Source organism: Euprymna scolopes, chromosome 30 (assembly GCF_053919585.1).
Source record: "Euprymna scolopes isolate OS-2025 chromosome 30, ASM5391958v1, whole genome shotgun sequence".
Lineage (NCBI taxonomy): Eukaryota > Metazoa > Mollusca > Cephalopoda > Sepiida > Sepiolidae > Euprymna > Euprymna scolopes.
The window spans coordinates 77819194-77839712 of record NC_136511.1 but is presented as its reverse complement, the minus strand read 5'-3'; the positions used below and the strand labels follow the sequence as shown (position 1 = coordinate 77839712).

The 20519-nt window shown below is 33.0% G+C and overlaps 1 protein-coding gene and 1 pseudogene across 3 annotated transcripts in view; both read left to right on the top strand.

Annotated features, from left to right (window-relative positions):
• The window catches only part of LOC145254851 (G-protein-signaling modulator 2-like), a 635388-nt gene that overhangs the window by 250260 nt on the left and 364609 nt on the right, over nt 1-20519 (top strand). Inside the window, exon 1 of one of the 3 annotated variants that reach the window (XM_080113702.1) lies at nt 15135-15944. The exons of the other annotated variants lie outside the window; for them this stretch is intronic. Within the exon in view, the coding sequence (XP_079969828.1) occupies nt 15928-15944 (17 nt within the window). The 5' untranslated portion in view covers nt 15135-15927. Of the gene's footprint in view, nt 1-15134; nt 15945-20519 lie in introns of those variants that run through there. 3 annotated transcript variants of the gene reach the window in all.
• LOC145254983 (U2 spliceosomal RNA) lies at nt 672-798 on the top strand (annotated as a pseudogene).

The window sequence follows — 20519 nt, the reverse complement described above, 5'->3', positions numbered from 1 at the left end:
TTTCTCCATTCACCCCCATCTAGAGGGCATCCCCACCTAGAGACTGACCCACAGAAGCAAGGTTCCTTTTACAAACCTAGTGGAAGGGGCAGTCTATCAACTAGACGGGTTTGGGAGGGTCCTACTGATCACCTTTTGTTTTTTCTTTCCCCCCCCCCGCCCTCGACACAAATGAATTATTGTACCATTTTATTATCTTTTTTGTTTTTACACGTCAATAAAAAATGTTTTAAAAACTGGGAGTTAAGTAGGACGTCCCCCAATATGAAAGGGTGAATGCGGTATTATGGTGAAAGATACTAGCTGGGAGAAACTTTTGATTTTATTTAGTTCTGGAGTGACAAGGATGACCAACGACCCCCACAATCCCCCCTTTTGAGTTGGCCATGTGCCTAAGTTTTTTGTTCATCGTTGATTTTGACTGTATCTTTAACAAATAAAAGATTTAATATCTCAAAGTGTAGTATCTGTTCCGGCAGATACTGCAAGCAAAGACCTATGTGGGGGCAATCCCACATATAAGACCTTGTTCAATGTAGGGCAAACTCTTCATACCAGTTGTCACTATCTAGCTCCCCTACTCCCCGGGGAGTTGCTCCCCATTTCCCCTTCACTCCTCACATTAAAAATCGGCCTTGTGCCTAATTTGCTCGGTGGGGGAACAAATAAATACCCTTTTCTTGGCCTTTTGGCCAAGATCAAAGTGTAGTATCTGTTCTTACTACATGCTGTACTTATTGTGATATAAAGGGTGTGATCACTTTTCTGTATTAATTTAATGTAAAATGATCACCCACTTTACAACCAGTCAGTCTCAAAGCCATTCAAGTCATTCTCCAGATCATTCAAGTTGTTTTTGAAGGATTCCGGTTATTTTTTAAACATTCAAATCATTCTTAAGGTCATTCAATTCATCCTTAAGTTCATTAAAGTCATTCTAAGTCATTTACTTTTTATTTATTTAAGTCATTTCAGCCCATTTTTCGGTCATTTTAGTTTATCTTTAAGAATTTCATGTCAATCCTACATTCACGCATTCATTCCTTACACGAGAGCACGCGACTAATGACTATCGGCCTTGTGTTCTATAGAGTTGGTACTATAGGAAAAGTAAATCAACGAATTAGGTTGTTTTGTCATATTAAGTAATTCCATACCATCCCCCCCCCCCAAAAAAAATCAAAATGGACGAGTTTGCAAAACAAATTTTGGAAATGGTGAAATTCCAACAAAGTCCAACAAATACCTAGGTCATATCATAGATAAGGACGGAAGGAAACCCGATCCAAACAGGTCCACAGCTAAAAAAGACATGCCAGAACCTCATAATGTAAATGTTAAATGTGCAGAAATTTTCTCAAACGTAAAAATACATTAGTGGGGATGATCTATAGGGTTGAGTATTATTGGTAATTTAAAATCAATAAATATCATTTTATTATTACTACGAGCAGTGAAAGATTTTGTGTTAAAGAAAATCAAATAAAAAGACAATTAAGACTCGTTTTTGGCATCTGAAAATAGGCACAGATTTTTCTGATTCCAATACTCTCAAAATTTCAGATTCTAACTAATTGTCATAACACTAGTTGTTATATTTGGCCAGTGTAACCTCCGCCCTTTATAAGGTGCATTGTTTCACATTTGGGAATCAGGATAGAATATTGAATTTAACACTTTACTTAATCCGCAAGAGATTGTTTTTATTCCAACAGCTATGACCGGGTAGAAGTGTTGTCCACATGAAAGACATTCACAGCCAGAACTCTTCTTGCAAACACAACATAAAGTGTTTTTTCTCTCTCTCCGTATATAGAGTTCAGCTAAAAGTTTGGGAGAAAGAAAAAATCATCTGAATTTTGTGTAATTTTAACGATAGGAATTCATATTCACCAACTTTTAGTTTATTTCGAGTATTTCAAAGGGTTTTAAAGGGCACAACATCTTATTTGAAAATTAAAATATTTCGGGTTTTATCCTTAGTCATTCGATACAAATTAAACAAGATTCTCTGAACTTTAATTTCTTTTAAATACCCTTTAACTTAATTCTTAAACCTAAGATATTTTCTAAAATCAAAATTATGTAATGGATTTTGATCAAAATTGAAATAAGGATTTTAGACAAAAAATTTAATATCATATCTTGATTTTAATACTCGTAAGTGGGCATAAGTGATGCAAAACTTTTTTGTTTTGTTTTGTTACTCATTTTTGAACAGGTATTATTCTAGTGGTTCCATATTCTCATACGGTTTATTCATGCTGGTTCATGTCTTTTCATCCCTTACATAGTTCTGAGTGTGTTGCCTGTCCTACCCAGTCAGATGGTTGTTCTTCTATGAACTAATTCCTTTCATTTTCATTTTATGACTGCTTTATACAATGTTTACTAAAGAAGTTTGCATATTTAATTATTTCATTGTTGTTTGTGTAAATTTTCAGTTTGGTTAAAAAAATGTGATGTGTATCAATGATCGTGCTACAGAAGTCAAGGCCGATTAATTATTCAATAGTTAAAGATAGTGAATTAAGTTGAAGTGTTAAATTTAATCTTTAAAGCCATTACCAATAAAAAATTATTTGTCGTTTGGAATGGAAAAAATATTCTCCCTATCCTTTTCTTTCCCTTCTCTTCATTCTTCCCTACTTTTTCTCCCCCTTTCCAACATTCTAGTTTCTTCTCTTTTTCCACCCTCTCTCTCTCTCTTTGTGCACCCCCCTCTCTCTCTTGTGTTAACATTTTAAAACCACTTCAATAATAATAATCCATGCAATTTTTTACATCATTTATTAGCTGTATTTATCCGATGTTATTTGAGATGTAGTGAAATCAATTCAGAATTTAATTTTCATTTTTCTGAACACTTTGAAACGGAGATAAAATTTTAGTTATAGGGAGACAACTCTCTTATTGAATAAGATGAGTTAATAATTCATTTTATTGAATAATAAGAGTTGCGTGATTACTTTAAAATGTTTCATTATCAGTTGTCTGAACCAGTCTGAATAAGTTTAATATATAAATTGTAGCGATTTTGGTGCTTATGCACTTATTGAACCGCACTATTTTTAAATAGTATTTTCAATTTAAAGTTTCACAATATCGTTTTTTTTCCTTTTTTTTTTTTTTTTTTTTAATTGTTAAGTGAAAGTACAGAATAGTTACAAAACACCCTCTTCTCCCTATGTTAAGAATGGCTTTCTAAATGTTATTTCAGCATGGTTCAATAAGTAGATAAGTACCGCATTAAAAAAAATTTTTTTTTATTTTTACCTGACTGAGTCCACAATTGTCAAGATCAAAAGCCACTCGAGGATAAGATCTTGAAAATAATGAATGGAATAAACAAAATTGATTACTTTTGAGAAGAGTTTAACAAATACTTGTTGCCATTGGATTTGAGGATAATGTAGAGAGGGCACCAATGCAGCACATTGAGTATTAAAGTCATTTTTACCCGTAACCGCTCATTGCTTGAATAATAGTGATTTCACGGCCACACGTGTTTTCCCATTCAGCTCGAGGAGTTAAACATGCTAACCATACTTCGTTTATGTGAAACAATTATAGCTTCTTGATCTATCAACGTTTGTGAATGTTTTAGATAAGGATTAATTTTGATTATTCAGAGTGAGTCTTCAACCTCTAGAAGATTGTTAGGACTAATTGTAACTCAACACCTTTAACCATTGTGCCATGTATCTACATAAGGTTCAAGCCTCACTGCAGGTGATACTAAGAATAATATTTTTAAAAAATACTCAACCCTTCTGCCGTATCATGATTGATGGAATTGGTATTGTTTTAAGGTATATCGACCCTTTCAGGTTTTTTTAATGTTGAATTCGGTAATTTTGAAAAAAAAAAAAAAAAATGCTTCAATATCTTTAAATATTTATTCGTAGTGTTTAGTTTGGTTGGTTAATATTGAATCCAGTAAATTAGGAAAAAGTTTATGCTTTACATTCTTTGTCTCCAAGTATTTATTCATGCAGATTTAGTTGTTTTGCTGCAGCAAATAGTTTTTTGCTTTGCAGAACATGATTGAGTTTTACAAAGGGAAAGGAAAAGATAATAACATCAATGTTTGGTGCATTTTACGTCGGACAGCTTGACCTGATAGCACTAGGGAAAGGAAGGTCATCATTGTCAGAAAGAGAACAATTTATCCTCATGGATTAAATAAAGGGTTTAGTTGGAAAGTTACAAAGAAGGCTGAAGTGTGAAAATAACAAGATAAGAAAAGTAATGTGAATAATACAAATCATTGTTGGTGTGTGGTTAAAATAAAATTATTTGCACAGTTCTGAGTGTGTTGCTTTTCCATCTCAATCATGTCAATTCTTGTCAACTCTTTGAACAAACTTGCTAAGTCCGCAATGTAGGCGTCTGTCTTCTATACAGCCAATTACAATCTTGCATATCGCTTTTATTTCTGTTTGTGTAAAATTTCAGTTTCAGTTAACAAATATTTGATTTGTATTGCTCATGTTAGGCGAGTCAAGTAAAATTAATTTTTAACCAATTAAATAAGGATAGTGGTTTGAATGGCAATGTTAAATTTAATCTTTAAAACTGCAGATGATGATGATCATCATCATGATCATCATTTCAATTCTTTTAATTTGAGCTCTGAAAATTGTCTTGCATCTAATGAGCTGAATCAGAGCAAAAAATCATTTTCATTAATCTAATCATCTCTAAGTCAGTCATGACCTGAAGTACCATTTACATCCATCATCCACAACGAAATGTTTTATAATAGTCTATATGTAGCAAATTACATTGAATCCTTTTGGCGATCCAACTATGTAATACCTGTAATAAGCTAGCACAGTAGATGCTTCTACATAATACTAGCTTGGGTGTCCGGCATTGCCTGGGTGTTTGTGTGTGTGTGTGTGTGTGTGTGTGTGTGTGTGTGTGTGTGTTGAGAAAAAAAAAGTGGTACTAGGAAGTCAGGCTTGAATCCGTGAATGTGAAGAGAGAGGTGTTAAAAAAAAAAAATGATATTAGCGTCAGAAGGGAATCAATACAACAGTAGGCAGCCAGGGTGAAGAACGGTGTTTAAAAAAAACAAAAAAACAAGTGGTAGTAGGCAGGTAAGCTCGAACCCTTGACATGAAGGACGAAAAGAAAGTGAGAGAAAATCTGACGTCTTAGCCAATGCCTCCATGACTCGACTGAAAGTCAAAAGCATTGAAATTAACCGAAATCAATCCAACAGTGACGATGACTTGCTAAAATGTCGGCAAAAAAAATCGACCTCTGCTTGTACAAAACGGCAGAGTTTAGGGTGAAGGAATTAATGTTTTGGGCCAATTGTTCGGTATTTGTCGTCCGAGACGTCGAGCTTCAAAATGATACTGATCTTGTTAGGATCAGTCGCTTCTATTAAAAGTTTTTGCAAGACATACATATATACATTTAAACAGACATGTAATAGACTAGTGGGAGTACCCGACGTTGCCCGGATGTTTGGAGGCATAAAACGGGGGGGGGGGTTAGAGAGGGAGGCTCGAACCCGTAATGAACCCAAAAGCAGAAAAGAAAGTGAAAGAAAATGTGACATCTTATTGCCACGCTACGAGGCCTTAGAAAGTGAAGTGTTCAAATTTAGCCATTTCAATCAAAAAGTTGACTTGCTAGTAGGTGCAGAAATGAACTTTGGCTTAAGGCCAGTTCAGCTTTATGCCGTTTAATTTATTTATTTCCCCATGATGTTGAAAAAACCAAGCTCCTCCGAAAAAGGGGAACTCTCAATCTGATATGAAGGGTATTCCCCACATTGATCAAAGCTAATTTCTTTCAAGACGTCCCAGCACAAAAGGCCGCTGACGGCGTTGCTTTCAATTAATTTCATTTTTATACGAAAAAGCCAAACAAACATGCGACAGAACAAAATAGTGTGAATTTTATAAAAGTCACTAAAATAAAAGATATAGACGATCTCCATTTGCAAATCGTAGATATCAAAATCTAGCCAGGAAGTATATAAAAATTTCTAAAATATAGTATTCCCCCCCCCCCTCCCCCCGAAACCTTCTGAAAAAAAAAGCCTTTGCGGGACATACAAAAACGCACCCGGCTGTTTTGTCTTTTATATATACATACATAACATCAATAAAGCTTTATGAAACCATTTAGAGTTTTGTTGATACTTCAAGTGAAGCATGCACAATGAGTGCTTTGTAGCTTGATACATGGGCAGTTAGCATCTTGAAGTTGAAGCTTACACAATGGGCATCTGGGCTTGAAGCATGTGCGCAATGGTCGTCTTGGGTCTTAAGCACGTGCAGTGGTCGTCTTGGGTCTTCAGGCACACACAGCAGTCGTCTTGGGGCTTCCTATTTTTAAATTTCGCCCGAATAGATCAGAATGTTTGCAAAAAAAAGTGGTCTATTCGCCATATATTCAGGTAGCTGCATATATCACAACCCAGAAATTTCTGTAAGTACTGAAATTCTGAGATGGCTATAATGCACAAGCACCTTCAATTGTAAAAGCCCGAAAATTATGTAAAAAATGATTTGAGGAGTAACATATTAGTGAAAAAATACATAATTGTTTTAGAATGGAGTTGATCACATCTTGTATTCAAAGACTTCACATGTTAATAGAAAATTTCTTTTACAAATTTTCAATCCATTTTAATTTGTGTCTGTGTGGAATTGGTTGTCATTATGTTTGCATAATTTTCGACAGGTTTTTGAAATTTGTTTCCTAATTGACAAGGTTTCACGGTAGATGAGATAAAATGGTGTTTCAAATGCATACGACATTGACTGCAAAATGTTCGAGCAATTTCAGAAGAGAACATCCATCTTTCAATGGAAAAGACAAATTTATCCCTATATATATATATATATATATATAATGAACTCATTTTTTCCCTTCTGATTTTGACCGTAATAGGATTGAAAATCAAGACATTTCATGCAAATGTAATATGCACAAACTGCAGCACATTATCTGAGGTGTGTTCTAGGCCTATTACCTCTACGCACCCTCGATGATTGTGGATTCCTATATTTTTTCTGGTGAGGGTTCACGGCCAAAATCAGTTAGAATCAATGGAAGTTGTAAAATATTTTCTCTTTATTAAATTCCTCCTACCCCCATTACCACCACACCGTTGCAGATCCTTTCACACGGGACAGCACGAAGAAACACCGGTTTTGGTTCATAGTTGATTAAAAAAAAAAAATGGAATCGCATTTTAACGTTCCTTTTTGTTCTATGTTTTCTACTGGGTGAAATGCACCATTGGATTTAAGCGAATCGAAGGTTTATTTATGCCATTTTTTATTTCGCTTTATTTCGTTTTGTAGTTGACTAAAAAAAACTGGAATGCACTTGAAACGCACCATTGGATTTAAGCGAATCGAAGGATTATTTATGCCATTTTTTTTTCTATGCTTTGCGCTCTGTTCTTTTTTTGTTTTCGTTTTTCAGAACACGTCCATCTTTTTCCCTGATTCATGCTTTCTGTTCTTCCGATTTCTTTTTTAAAGAAGTTTTAGGTTTGTTGGCTGGTTTTTTTTTTTTTTTTTTTTTTTTTCCCCCGCTTATTATTTACTTTACTCCCCCCCTCCAAACGCACACACACACCTCCAAACAACCAGGCAACGCCGGGTACCCCCGCTAGTAGGAAATAAAATACGAAGGGCGTTCCAAAAGTAATGCCTCCTATTTTTTAGTCCAAATGGAGCCAAGGGGACTGCAAATTGCATTTTTGTGATGACTTAATGTATGCATATTCATGACCTAAAACTTTCATCTCTTTATTTCAGATATTGATAGTGTGAGACTCTAAGAAATCAATCTGTTATGAACATATGTCAAAAGCAGAGATGTGTCATTAAATTCCTAGCAAAAGTGCATTGAGGATGGTGGTGACCATGTAGAAAAATCAATTTTGGAGCACAAAAGGTCACTCGTTCTAATGGTACCACTCCTGTCGTATAAAAATATATATAGGAGACATTACATTTGGAATGAATGTCATAGTTTTTCTCTGTGAAATTATTTAAGTATGTTTGAGATGACTTACAGAATAACACTGAATTTGAATGCCTACTAGACCCCGTCCTCGAATGTCTTCGGTCTCTGTAGAAGAGTTTGGTAGGACAACCTGACTCAAGGATACTCGCCCTTAAAAGTAAACCCTGACCAAATATTCAAAATATCAGTATTCAAAGCCCAAATAAGATCACTTCAGTATGGCTATACACTGATTCATACAAAGAATGGTGCATCTTCTCATAGTGATACTCCTTCTAATTACAGCACTAAGCTGGATACTCCATCAGACTAGATGAATTCTTGTTTTGGAATTCAATAAGACCGAAAGACAAGACAAAAAAAAAAAAAAAAGAAATGGGACTAAGTATTGAAATAGCATTTACTGAGGTGGGGTAAATCAACTCTAAACGAATTTCTCGCATCAAGATGGTCTACCCATACTGATCGGCAGCTGAATTCTTTGCATACTTCAGCCATTCCTGATATCGAGGATGAACGCCAAAAATGTGAAGATCAGCCATCAATACCATGTCTTTGGTTGAGCATTTCTATGCTTCCTCTGGTCAACAAGTATGATTGTAGATAAATACTTTCGAAGAATAGAAACAAACTAATAAAGTCTCCTTTTCAAAAGAGTCTCTGCTGTTATTGTTAAGCATCATTTATTCATTAAGTATGAATCGGACGATTATCGTTGACATTCGTTTTTCCGATATCTTTCTAGTTAGACTATTTTATAGAAAAGGATTGGGTACTTAAGGGAGGGACCATGTAAAGGTTGCCAACACCTCTAAGTGAAAATGTTTCTGTAGAATGAACTGAATTTGAACTTGGCACATTCAGATTGTCGGTTTTTGTCATTAACCACTTAGCCAACGTCACCTGTTCTGCTGGTGGTGTTGAATCTTGAATGGAGAGTGTGGTGCAGGATTTGATCTAAGATGGATGCGTCATGTTGAAGACCTTGGGTGTGAAAATCTTTTTCTTTTTTTTTCTGCAGATACCAAATCTCATAGCGGTACAGTAGTATAGCCCTCACCCACCTACCCACCCATTCTTGATAAAATCTGTTTATCAATCAGCAGTTATTGTGAGAATAAAAGTAAGATACAGGTTATAGCCATTATGTACTAATAGCAATGGAGAAAATTAGAGGTGCCTAAGAAATTGTGTGTGTAACGATGGGAGACGGGGTTATAAACAAAACCTTTATTATGTTATTTTTGGTGAGAGGAGAGTATCATAAACAAAAATAATGAAAAGGGTAAATATTCCAAGCTAATTGCTAGGATTTGGAGAACAGGGAGGTGGTTGGGGCGGTTCAATAACATGAAACCTACAGTGATAATGTTTGTTTAAAGGTGACACGTGTGTGTGTGTGTGTGTGTGTGTGTGTGTGTGTGTAAATATATATTCAGGTTCAGGGACTGTACAAAGAACAATTTGAAAGTCCTGCAAATCAACATCAGCATGTGAGAAGAACTTGCTCTGCCAAGACTGAAGTAGCGAAAGTTTGTTTGTGAAAGTTGTGATGCTCTAGAGAAAAAAAAGCAGATTCATGGCAATCTGAATCAAGAGCTTCGCAAAGAATTAATTCATGGTCTTAACCATGACACACAGAGCTGGAAATGCAACACTTGTGAACTAGTATTTCTGTTAAAAACTAGCTATGTCAACCACCTAAGTCACACAAAACTCCTGTTCAGGTCAACTTTATGCCTATTAGTCAGAACCAAACTATCTGTTTAATATGCAGCAAAGTTTGTAAGTCTACTGCTGGTTTGAGAAGACATGTGATTGTTCACAGGAATACTCTTCAGCATCTAGAGGAAGTTAATTCAGTGGAAATTGCTCAATTCGTATGTCACATCTGCTCCAAGATGTGCAAATCTGCAGTAGGACTGCAGAGTCATCTAAGATGGCATACACAATGAGATGAGAACTCAATGTGATGGCGGTCATCTGGAAAGATGCAGCAATAATCATATATATATATATATATATATATATATATGTGTGTGTGTGTTTCATTTTACTTCAGTCGTTCTCAGAAATATGGGGCCCCTTCCTAGGGGATAACACTGTATCTATTGTGAGATACATAGATATTCAAATATTACATTAGATCTCCATTACCGCTCAAACACTGAAGTAGCTAAGAAGTTAAGAATATTAGTTTTCTTCACTCCAATTGACCAGTTAACAATATTATAGTAAATGTGTGTGTGTGTATGTATTCTCTTTTTTTGTGTGTGTGTGCGTGTTTATTTTACTTCAGTCGAAGTTCTTAGAAATCAAAGGGTCCCACTTGATGGGGTTAATACTTGATCTTTGTTTGAATATTCCATTAAAGTTCTCCTTTTTCAAACATCTCCTTTTGACTACTCTACACTCTTTAACCCTTATCCTTGAGTGGCCTATCTGCCTCGATAAGTGGTGACGCCTATGTAAAAAAAAAAAAAAAGTTGAGGACATTATTTCCCTCTCCCCTATTGACCATGTAAATATGGTATAGTGTATCTTTCTTGTGGTCTCTTTGTCTTACTGAATTCTAGGGCAAGAATTCATCTAGTCTGGTGGAGTATCTAGTTTAGTGCTGTTACTGTTGGCAACATCGCTTGGAGCATTCCTCATATAAGCTACTTATGTATTAGATGTATTAGCCACACTGAAATTTTTTTATTTGGGTTGTGAATACTATGTAATTTTGAATAATTAGCAAGGGTTTACTTATAGGTGAAAGTATCCTCATGCCAGTTTGTCCTCACAACCCTCTTAGAAAGGCCTTAGACACTCGAGGGTAGTGCCTAGTAGGTATTCAAGTTCTCTGTGTGAGTATTAAAACGATCGAAATTAAAATTAATTTTTGCTCTCCTGAAAATGTCTATATGCCTGGATTGTTTGTAGGCGTTAAGTAGTGTAGATTAAATTAATTTATGGCTGATTATGGATGCAGACCCAGGTTTGGTATGAGAGCGTGGAGCGTGTGAGGTGAATGGGTGAACTTCAGATATGTTTGCCTGGACGACTTGGGTTGGGGATGGCTGCCAGAAAACTGAAGAAGTAATAAGACTGCTTCCGTCTTCCTCTTTGATTCTCAGACTGTATTCTGGGAAGATTTTTTTTTGGTCCCCCAACAAACGGAGCGTGGACCTGTAAATTCACTCCTCTCGTCCGTTCGTCTGTCCACACTTTCTCAATAACTACACCTTGGAATTTTTTGAAATTTTGCACAAACATTAAACATGATATAAGTAAAAAAGTAACAGAACGAATTTTCCGGGGAAAAATGATTTCCCCCCCCCCAGGGGGTGCCTTTCGGGTTAAAATGGCTAAAAATTGACACTTTTGTGCTAATTAAAAAAAAAACATTGATGCCTTGGATTTTTATGAAAATTTCTGAAAAGTTGTAACTGATTTCTATATAATTTTGTTTGTCTATACTTCGTGATAACTCTTGGGTGTGCTCCAGGGGCTCTTTTAGGGCCAATAAAAACACTCCATTTTTGGGACTAATTTTACCATATTTAATGACTTTTAAGAAGGGGGTTCACTTTCTCGGTAAATAAATGGACAGTAAGTAAGGTATCAATGAAGTAGAACGTTATAACATGAAAGTGAACCCCTTCTTAAAAGTCATTGCATTTTTTTTTTTTTTTTTTCTTGTTAATATGATACTTCCGTCTGTAATCTATGATAATTGCCCAAAAAGTTTTTAAAAAGATGTAAAACACGCATTTTTAGGGGGTGGGCACTTTCTTACATGTCCGCCAAATATTGTTTTTTAGTTTATGCTAACAATGTATACTTTAACTTGTATAGAGTAAAGATAATGAAAGAGGATTGATGTAACACAATGATTCAACAGGTCATTTATCTAGTCTCTACTGTTATATAAGAGGAATTTTGTGTGTGTTTGTTCCCTAGGGACTCTAAAACAGCTGGACAGATCTGTTTTTCAAATTTCGTCCGAAAGTACTGGGAGTGTTCTTATGTAGGTTTTGTATCAGAATGCATCTGATAAGTATCTAAAATCGATAATTGAAAAAGTCCATTTATTAAACAAGGAAGTTTGATTTGGACCAAAGTTAACACTTTTATACAACCTAATACCACAAGTGCATTTGAGAAGTATAACCATCACACAAGCGGAAAGGCTCAGCCTATAAAATCAAGTGCAGATTCTTTTATAAGATAGGGGCACGTTTGAAATAAATGTTTTTAGAACACATTTGAACCATGGTACTTGATTTTTGTATTTTAAACTTTAAGTAAAGCCATATTTTACAGATAATTTTGTGAGATCGACAGTAGATTCTCTACGGTGCAATATAGACTACAATATATTGTGGACTAAGTCACTGTGCAAAGGTATGTGACGTTATCTTCCGGTACACTGTGAGTTGGGGTGGGAGTCCTTAACTAGAACAGGCAATGAATTGATTTAAAAAAATAAAAAACAAATGAGCGATTTCACCGATTTTGAAGGCAAAAGTATAGGAGGGTACAACATTTGATCCTCATTCACAGCCAGACAAGATCGAGTCTCCCTGCTAGTGTACTTATAAAACTCTGTATATCTTGCTTGTCAAGTGGACACTGGATGATGTCATAAAAGTATGACGTCAACCGTTACAGAGAGAGATCCTTTATAACTTCATGCCATAATTAAAGGGCGATTTCCAAGAAGAAATCGGAGGAGGAAAAAGTAGATAAAAAATAAGCAATTATCAAAAAAGATATATATAATTACTTGAAAATGGATTATCTCATGAAAAATATAATCTTTATAGATAGACTGGACGATCTGTTACCTATTGGATCAGAATTATTGTATATATCTATAACATAACGGGCAGTTGTGTATGTGCATATTTGTATGTTCGACTAAGAGAAAAAAAAAAGACTAAACAAATATCCACAAAGTTGATATTTTCTGGACCAGTATTATCTTGAATGAATAATATCCAAAATCGAAAAAAAATTATCCATTCTTTGATCCTAAACTGATGAAAATTATGTAAGGGGATTGGTTTTCCCAACTTTTTATGTACTGTACTAAGTAAAGGGAAATAATTCTTATATTATAAGCAAGGAATTGATTCTCTTATGCCAATTCATTGTTCAAGGAAGCTATAAAAAAGGAGTTTTGTATGTGTCCAGATAGGGGAATGGGTTGGTTGGAAAATAAAGGAAATAGGGAGAAAAACAAGTAGAGAGATGCACTTTTTTCCCAGGCAATGGTAGTTAACCCTGTTAGTGTAACATATAAAGTTATTTATGAGATTTTAAAAGTTGGGAATGTGTCTTTTGTTTTAGTTGTCTTAGCATGTTATTTTTCCTTTAGAAATACACCAATCTGGAACAATTTTCAAATGAGATCATTCTTTACTATCTCTTAAAAGAAAAATCAGACCTCATTAAAAAAAACAAAAAACATTACACTGTTTTTGTATTTTCGTTATCAGATAAACAATTGTTTCTTTTTACATAAATGTTAGCATATTAATTTCTTAACATTTTGTTATCGTACTGGTAGGTAAACATTTTTCAATTATACCCAAAATTTAAAGTACTGTTTAATCCCGTAAATGGGCAGGTGTTCAACGGTTGCACAACTTTTAAGTTTTAAAAATTAAATTTAAAACAATGTGTATAGAAACTAAAGTAGAATAATCGATGTGATAGATTATTATTTAAGAACAATTAGTTGTGTAAATAAAGAATAATGTAAAATAAAAAGCTACTTTATAAATGATTTTTTGGAACACTTCCTTATAACTTTTCCTCCTACAACCACATGCCTCCTCCTCCTCTCTTTTCTTACTCTCCCCCTCCTCTCTTTTCTTACTCTCCCCCTCCTCTCTTTTCTTACTCTCCCCCTCCTCTCTTTTCTTACTCTCCCCCTCCTCTCTTTTCTTACTCTCCCCCTCGTCTCTTTTCTTACTCTCCCCCTCCTCTCTTTTCTTACTCTCCCCTCCTCTCTTTTCTTACTCTCCCCTCCTCTCTTTTCTTACTCTCCCCCTCCTCTCTTTTCTTACTCTCCCCCTCCTCTCTTTTCTTACTCTCCCCCTCTCTCTTTTCTTACTCTCCCCCTCTCTCTTTTCTTACTCTCCCCTCCTCTCTTTTCTTACTCTCCCCTCCTCTCTTTTCTTACTCTCCCCTCCTCTCTTTTCTTACTCTCCCCCTCCTCTCTTTTCTTACTCTCCCCCTCCTCTCTTTTCTTACTCTCCCCCTCCTCTCTTTTCTTACTCTCCCCCTCCTCTCTTTTCTTACTCTCCCCCTCCTCTCTTTTCTTACTCTCCCCCCTCCTCTCTTTTCTTACTCTCCCCCCTCCCCTCTTTTCTTACTCTCCCCCTCCCCTCTTTTCTTACTCTCCCCCTCCTCTCTTTTCTTTCTTCTTTGATTTCTTTTCAGCAATTTATTCATCTATCCCTCCCAGTTATCTAAGCATGACCCTCTTCACACTTTCTCCTTGTCGCTCTCCCTCTTCTTTCTTCCATTTTTTCTTTATTCTCTTCTGCCTTCCTTTCTTTCCTCTCTCCCCTCTTTTTACCTTCCATCTCATTTTTTACTTCTTCTCCTTTCATTCTCTTGGTTCTTCTCCCAGTGATCATTTATGACGTCACCCATTTTCAAGTAAATACATAAATTTCTTTCCTGATAATTGTTCTATAACAAAATCCAGTTTGTTTTTTGTTTTATATATATATATATATATGTGTGTGTGTGTGTATGTATGTATATATTCTTTTTTTATACCTACAAACACTACTGTTCCATGCTTACGCAATCATCAGCATAGGATGACAATTCCTGCTAGAATATATATACTAGTTATATCTTGAATTGTTTTGCTTAAAATAAACTTTTCCACATATACCTGCACACATATATATATATATGTGTGTGTGTGTGTGTATGCTTATAATGAAAGAAATACTTCAATGAAATAAACTTATTTAAAGAGTTCAAAATTGACATTGTTACCCACAGAATCATGATATCATTCATAACATGACATTCTGTCTGTCCATATATTCAGGTGCTAATGTGTGTGTGTGTTCTGGTGGTATTACAGTGTTTGCTATTCTTATCAATTTTCCACTTCCATAGTTAAGGAGAAGAATCACTACTGCAAAATTTCTCTGCAAGACAACTACCACCAGAGTTTTCCTTCATTCCCAGAACTACTGCAACTACTATTACTGCTGTTTCCAACAGGGAAACGAAGGGAAAGAGAGGTGGAGAGAACTGTTGCTGCCGACGTTCTTACTACAACTCCTACTTCAAAGCCAGGCGGCAAGGCACCACACCGAACCAAAGTATCACAAATCCTGTCTTTAAGCACCATGGCTCGGCTTTCTCCCGAATTCTGCTACCGCCACTAACTTTGCGTCTCACTGGTACAAGTCCAACAAACAACTACCTATACAATAATTTGTCTCCAGATTAAAAAAAGAAAGAAAAAAAAAATTTATAAGGTTTTTTTTTTTTTTTTGTTCCTTTCCAAGAATTTATTAAAAAAAAATCTTTGTCTTCATTGTCACTCTTAAGTCCCCTCCAACCAGGAAGTGGGGTACAAAAAGAAAGGAAAGAAGGGGGTAACAGGCTGTTCTGTCTTGTAGAATGGACTCTACATCAAGGTATGCACGGATATATACCGTTGGACTTGCACACCAAAAAATACAGTGATGATATAGCCTGGAGCTAAATATTTTGATTGCACTTTTTTTTCTTGGTTCTTTGCATTTTTTATTTTTGCCATAAAAAAATTATTAAAAAAAAAAGAAAACAAAGGGGGGTATCGGAGGGGGTGTAAAGACCACATTCCCTGCCCCCTTCGGTAAATATTTTTTTGGATAACAATTTCATATCGGAACAACAGGCAAGAAACCCATGGATGTAGTAGTACAGTAAGTTTTTGTTGATTTTTATACAATTTTAATTTTTGAGTTATTTTATAAATAAATGCTTTTCTTGCTCCATTGCATTACCCTCTCCAGATTCTTCATCACTTGAACCCCTAGATAAATTTTCAGGTCTCAGACAACCTGTTTTGCTTACCTTTAACCACCCCCATTCGTTACCAACTTTTAATGTTTGTTTTTAGCCCCACCCCCACCCCTCCGCCATTTGTTTACATATATTTTTAAAAAGTTTTAACAAATATATTTCTAATAAATTTTTCCCAGGTACATGACTTAAATTCTTGATGTTTTTTCTTTTTTTTTTTTCTTTGCAAATAATTAGCTAATGACACTGACCTCAACTTTGCTCAGTAAAGTAACCCCCTCATCTTCTTCCCCACCCTTCCCCTCTTTTGCCACCTAGACCCCCACTTGGAAGAAGTGTTAAGCTTAATATTCAGATAGTTACCTTTTTGTGTGGGGAGATTAGATTAGGTTACAAAATTTAAGTATTTTTTTTTTTCTTTTGTTAGGAAGTTAGGGTAGTGGAGGGGTTAAATACTCTGGAAGGAGGGCCGAGTATCAGGGGACTCGATTCTTTTGCACCTTGTGTGCAAGTAACGTTTATGCTTTCATCTTTGGAAATCTTCTGCGTCTTGTTAACATCAAACGTAATTGATGCAGACATACAAATGCATATGGTCATTGTGGATGTTTACATGTATGTATATGTGTGTGTGTATGTTTACGTGTGTGTGTGTGTGTGTGTGTGTGTGTGTGTGTGTGTGTGGATGTTTACATGTATGTATATGTGTGGAGACAAGTGCAAACATACCAACCTCACATTACAACACACCCATCTTTCACACATACCTATCTTTCTCTGCATTGCATATTAATAATTTGTATGTGTGTGTATATATATATATATACATATATATATACACACACATACACAAGTAGATTGGTTAGTTCTATCAGTACTTATTAAATATTTGCCTTGTTATTTTACATGCACACATGAATGCACCCTCTTTTCATCCGCAGAAGATTGATTAGTTTTATACTTAATGCTCATTTATTTCTCCTTGTCAGAATTTTTAAGGCAGAACTCCTTAGTTAAAACTATTTCTATATGCAGAAATATCTATTTGCTTCATATATGTATAGGCAAATAAGTATGATGTATAAGCACACTCATGTTTGTGCGCATGTATATATCTATACATATATACACACATTAACAGAGCTGAGAGGAAAAAGATAACGAAATACCAATGTCTTATGCATGACATGAAAAGAAACTGGAATCTTAGGAAGATCTCTATCATTCTAGTAATTACAGAAGCAACCAGACTCATAAAAAAGAACTTTAACAACTATCTGACAAATATACCTAGTGAACCAAGTGCAAGTTAGATACAAACAATTGTACTTAAAGAAGCGGTTAGAATCTTAGAATTCTCTTGGTTGGAATGCATAAAATAGCCTGTGAATGTTTCATCCGGCAGGATACTCCATTCCCAGATAGAAAAAAAATAAGAACATTGGGGGGGGGGGCATAATACATGCATATATAAAGTAAATGTGTGTGTGTGTGTGTGTGTGTGTGTGTGTATAAATAGTTGTAACTGAGGCATTTTGTATTTAAAAATTTAGCATGGAGAAATAAACGATTATTAACTATAAAACTAATGAAAAAGCAAGATTGATTTAACAAAAACAAAATATGAAAGGAAAACTGAAAGCGGAAAGACCAAGAAACTGACATCTACATGTCAGACAAAACTCCTCGGTTAAAGCTATATATGCACAAAAATATCTTTACTTTATATATATATATATATATATATATATATATATATATATATATATATATATATATATATATATATATATATAAACAAAAGAATATTTAAAAAGTACATGGAAATGGATAAATAATCAACAATAAAGCAAAGGAAAAATGGTCTTCTGTCAAGTGACGATCATTTTATGTGTGTGCGTATATATATATATATATATATATATATATATATATATATATAATGTTAATCATTTACTTAAAACGTTACTAAGTTTCTAAATGATGAAACTTTTTTTTAATTTAAAAAAGGCCAAATTCAATGAATTCCTTTTTATTGGATTGCAGAGCATATATAGTGTAATATAATAATTCTCCAAGTTACAAATATGAAGTTTTCTCAATTGACCATCTATTACTTTTCAATCTGATTAGTATGTGACTAAATATGCAGCAAAAACATAATTTTACAGACTTGTCGGTCGCCATACAAAACAATATTGTAATAGTTACCTTTTGAAAAGTAATAAAGATCCAATTGAGAAAACTTGATTATTGAAATGGAGAATTATTATATTACACTATATATACATATATGAAGTAAAAAAAAATTATTTTAGTTTTCTTAGAAAGCTTAACAATTTCAAGCAAATTTAAAACAATTTAAATACTCAGAAATATTTAAAAAACTTACAATAAATTACTGATAAAAAAATTTTAATTATAAAATATAAATGAAGCAGGATAAATTAAGTACAGAAGAAATAATAGAAGAGTAAGAAAGAAACACAAAGTTAAAATGTAAATCAACTTTCGAATAACAAAAACGAAAGCTTTTTTTACTCAGGTAAGCTTGCCTTATCACTGAACATTTATTTTTCACAGCTTAATTTTATTACTAATATATATATATATATATATATATATATATATATATTAGTGTGTAGTATACTAAAATTTCAAAGCTAGTCATTTTACAAAAAAAAACATATGACTAAAAAAATCAGTGACATCTTAACGTTTCACCTTTATGTAGGAAAACTCTTTTTCAAGTGACAAAAAAAAAAAGTTGAAAAAGTAGCAGCAGATGAGAATTACTTTTTGTCTATAAACGTTTAACTCGTAGACGTTTGTCAAACTAATACCAAGATTCAGATTCCACAATCTGATTCATAAACAAATAAATTTTAAACCTTTGAAAAGTATTTGCTTTGAAAAAGGGATTGTCGGATGTTCGTCTACTTTGATAACTTCTTTTGAAACACTGTTTCCATGTAATCCACTTGCCATATTATATTTTATACTACTTCTAAGTTATACTCATATATTGAGAACTGTTGAAGTAAATACTGAAACTAATATACCAGGACATTATTTTAAAATACACAAGATAACTTCATATATTAGAAGTATATGATATGAATCAGTATATAAAATTATATAAACATTGTAAGTAATGTACACGATCAATGTTACAATATTAACACATCTTCATGAGGATTCCCCAAAATTATTTTACAAGTCCTGATGAGGACATGCTAATGTCGAAACGTTCATTGATCTGCATAGACTACTTACAATGTCTATATAATTTTTATATAAACTTTATACATGTACTCAGCACTTTTGAAAATATAAATATTGATTTTTAGGTCATTATCAATATGCTTGAATATATATATATATATATATATATATATATATATATATATATATATATATGTCAGATTAGAGATCAAGTGAATTGTCCTGTCAGATATTACACACTAAGGTAATACTTTCAGGACGATCCTAGCCAAAAAGGTAAAGCTCAATTTATAAAACCTAGGCCAATACACAAGCTTAATGATTAAAGTAAAATTCTGTAAATTAAATCATATATAACAATATATTTAAGTTCAGAATTTAGCAAGATATATATATGTACATATATACATATATATATATATATGTACATGTATACATATATATATGTACATGTATACATATATATATGTACATGTATACATATATATATGTACATGTATACATAGATATATGTACATATATACATATATATATATGTACATATATACATATATATATATGTACATATATACATATATATATATGTACATATATACATATATATATGTGTACATATACATGTATGTATTAAATATATCAAATATATGTATATGTATATATATCTACATATATATATATACAAATGTATATATATACAAATATATATAAATGTATAAATATATATATATACATATATATATGTATAAATATATACATATATATATGTATAAATATATATATACATATATATATGTATAAATATATATATATATACATATATATATGTATAAATATATATATATATACATATATATATATGTATAAATATATATATACATATATATATGTATAAATATATATATATATATATACATATATATATGTATAAATATATATATATATATATACATATATATATGTATAAATATATATATATATATATACATATATATATGTATAAATATATATATATATATATACATATATATATGTATAAATATATATATATATATATATACATATATATATGTATAAATATATATATATATATATACATATATATATGTATAATTATATATATATATATATACATATATATATGTATAAATATATATATATATATACATATATATATGTATAAATATATATATATATATATACTATATATACATATATATATGTATATATATATGTATATACTATATATATTA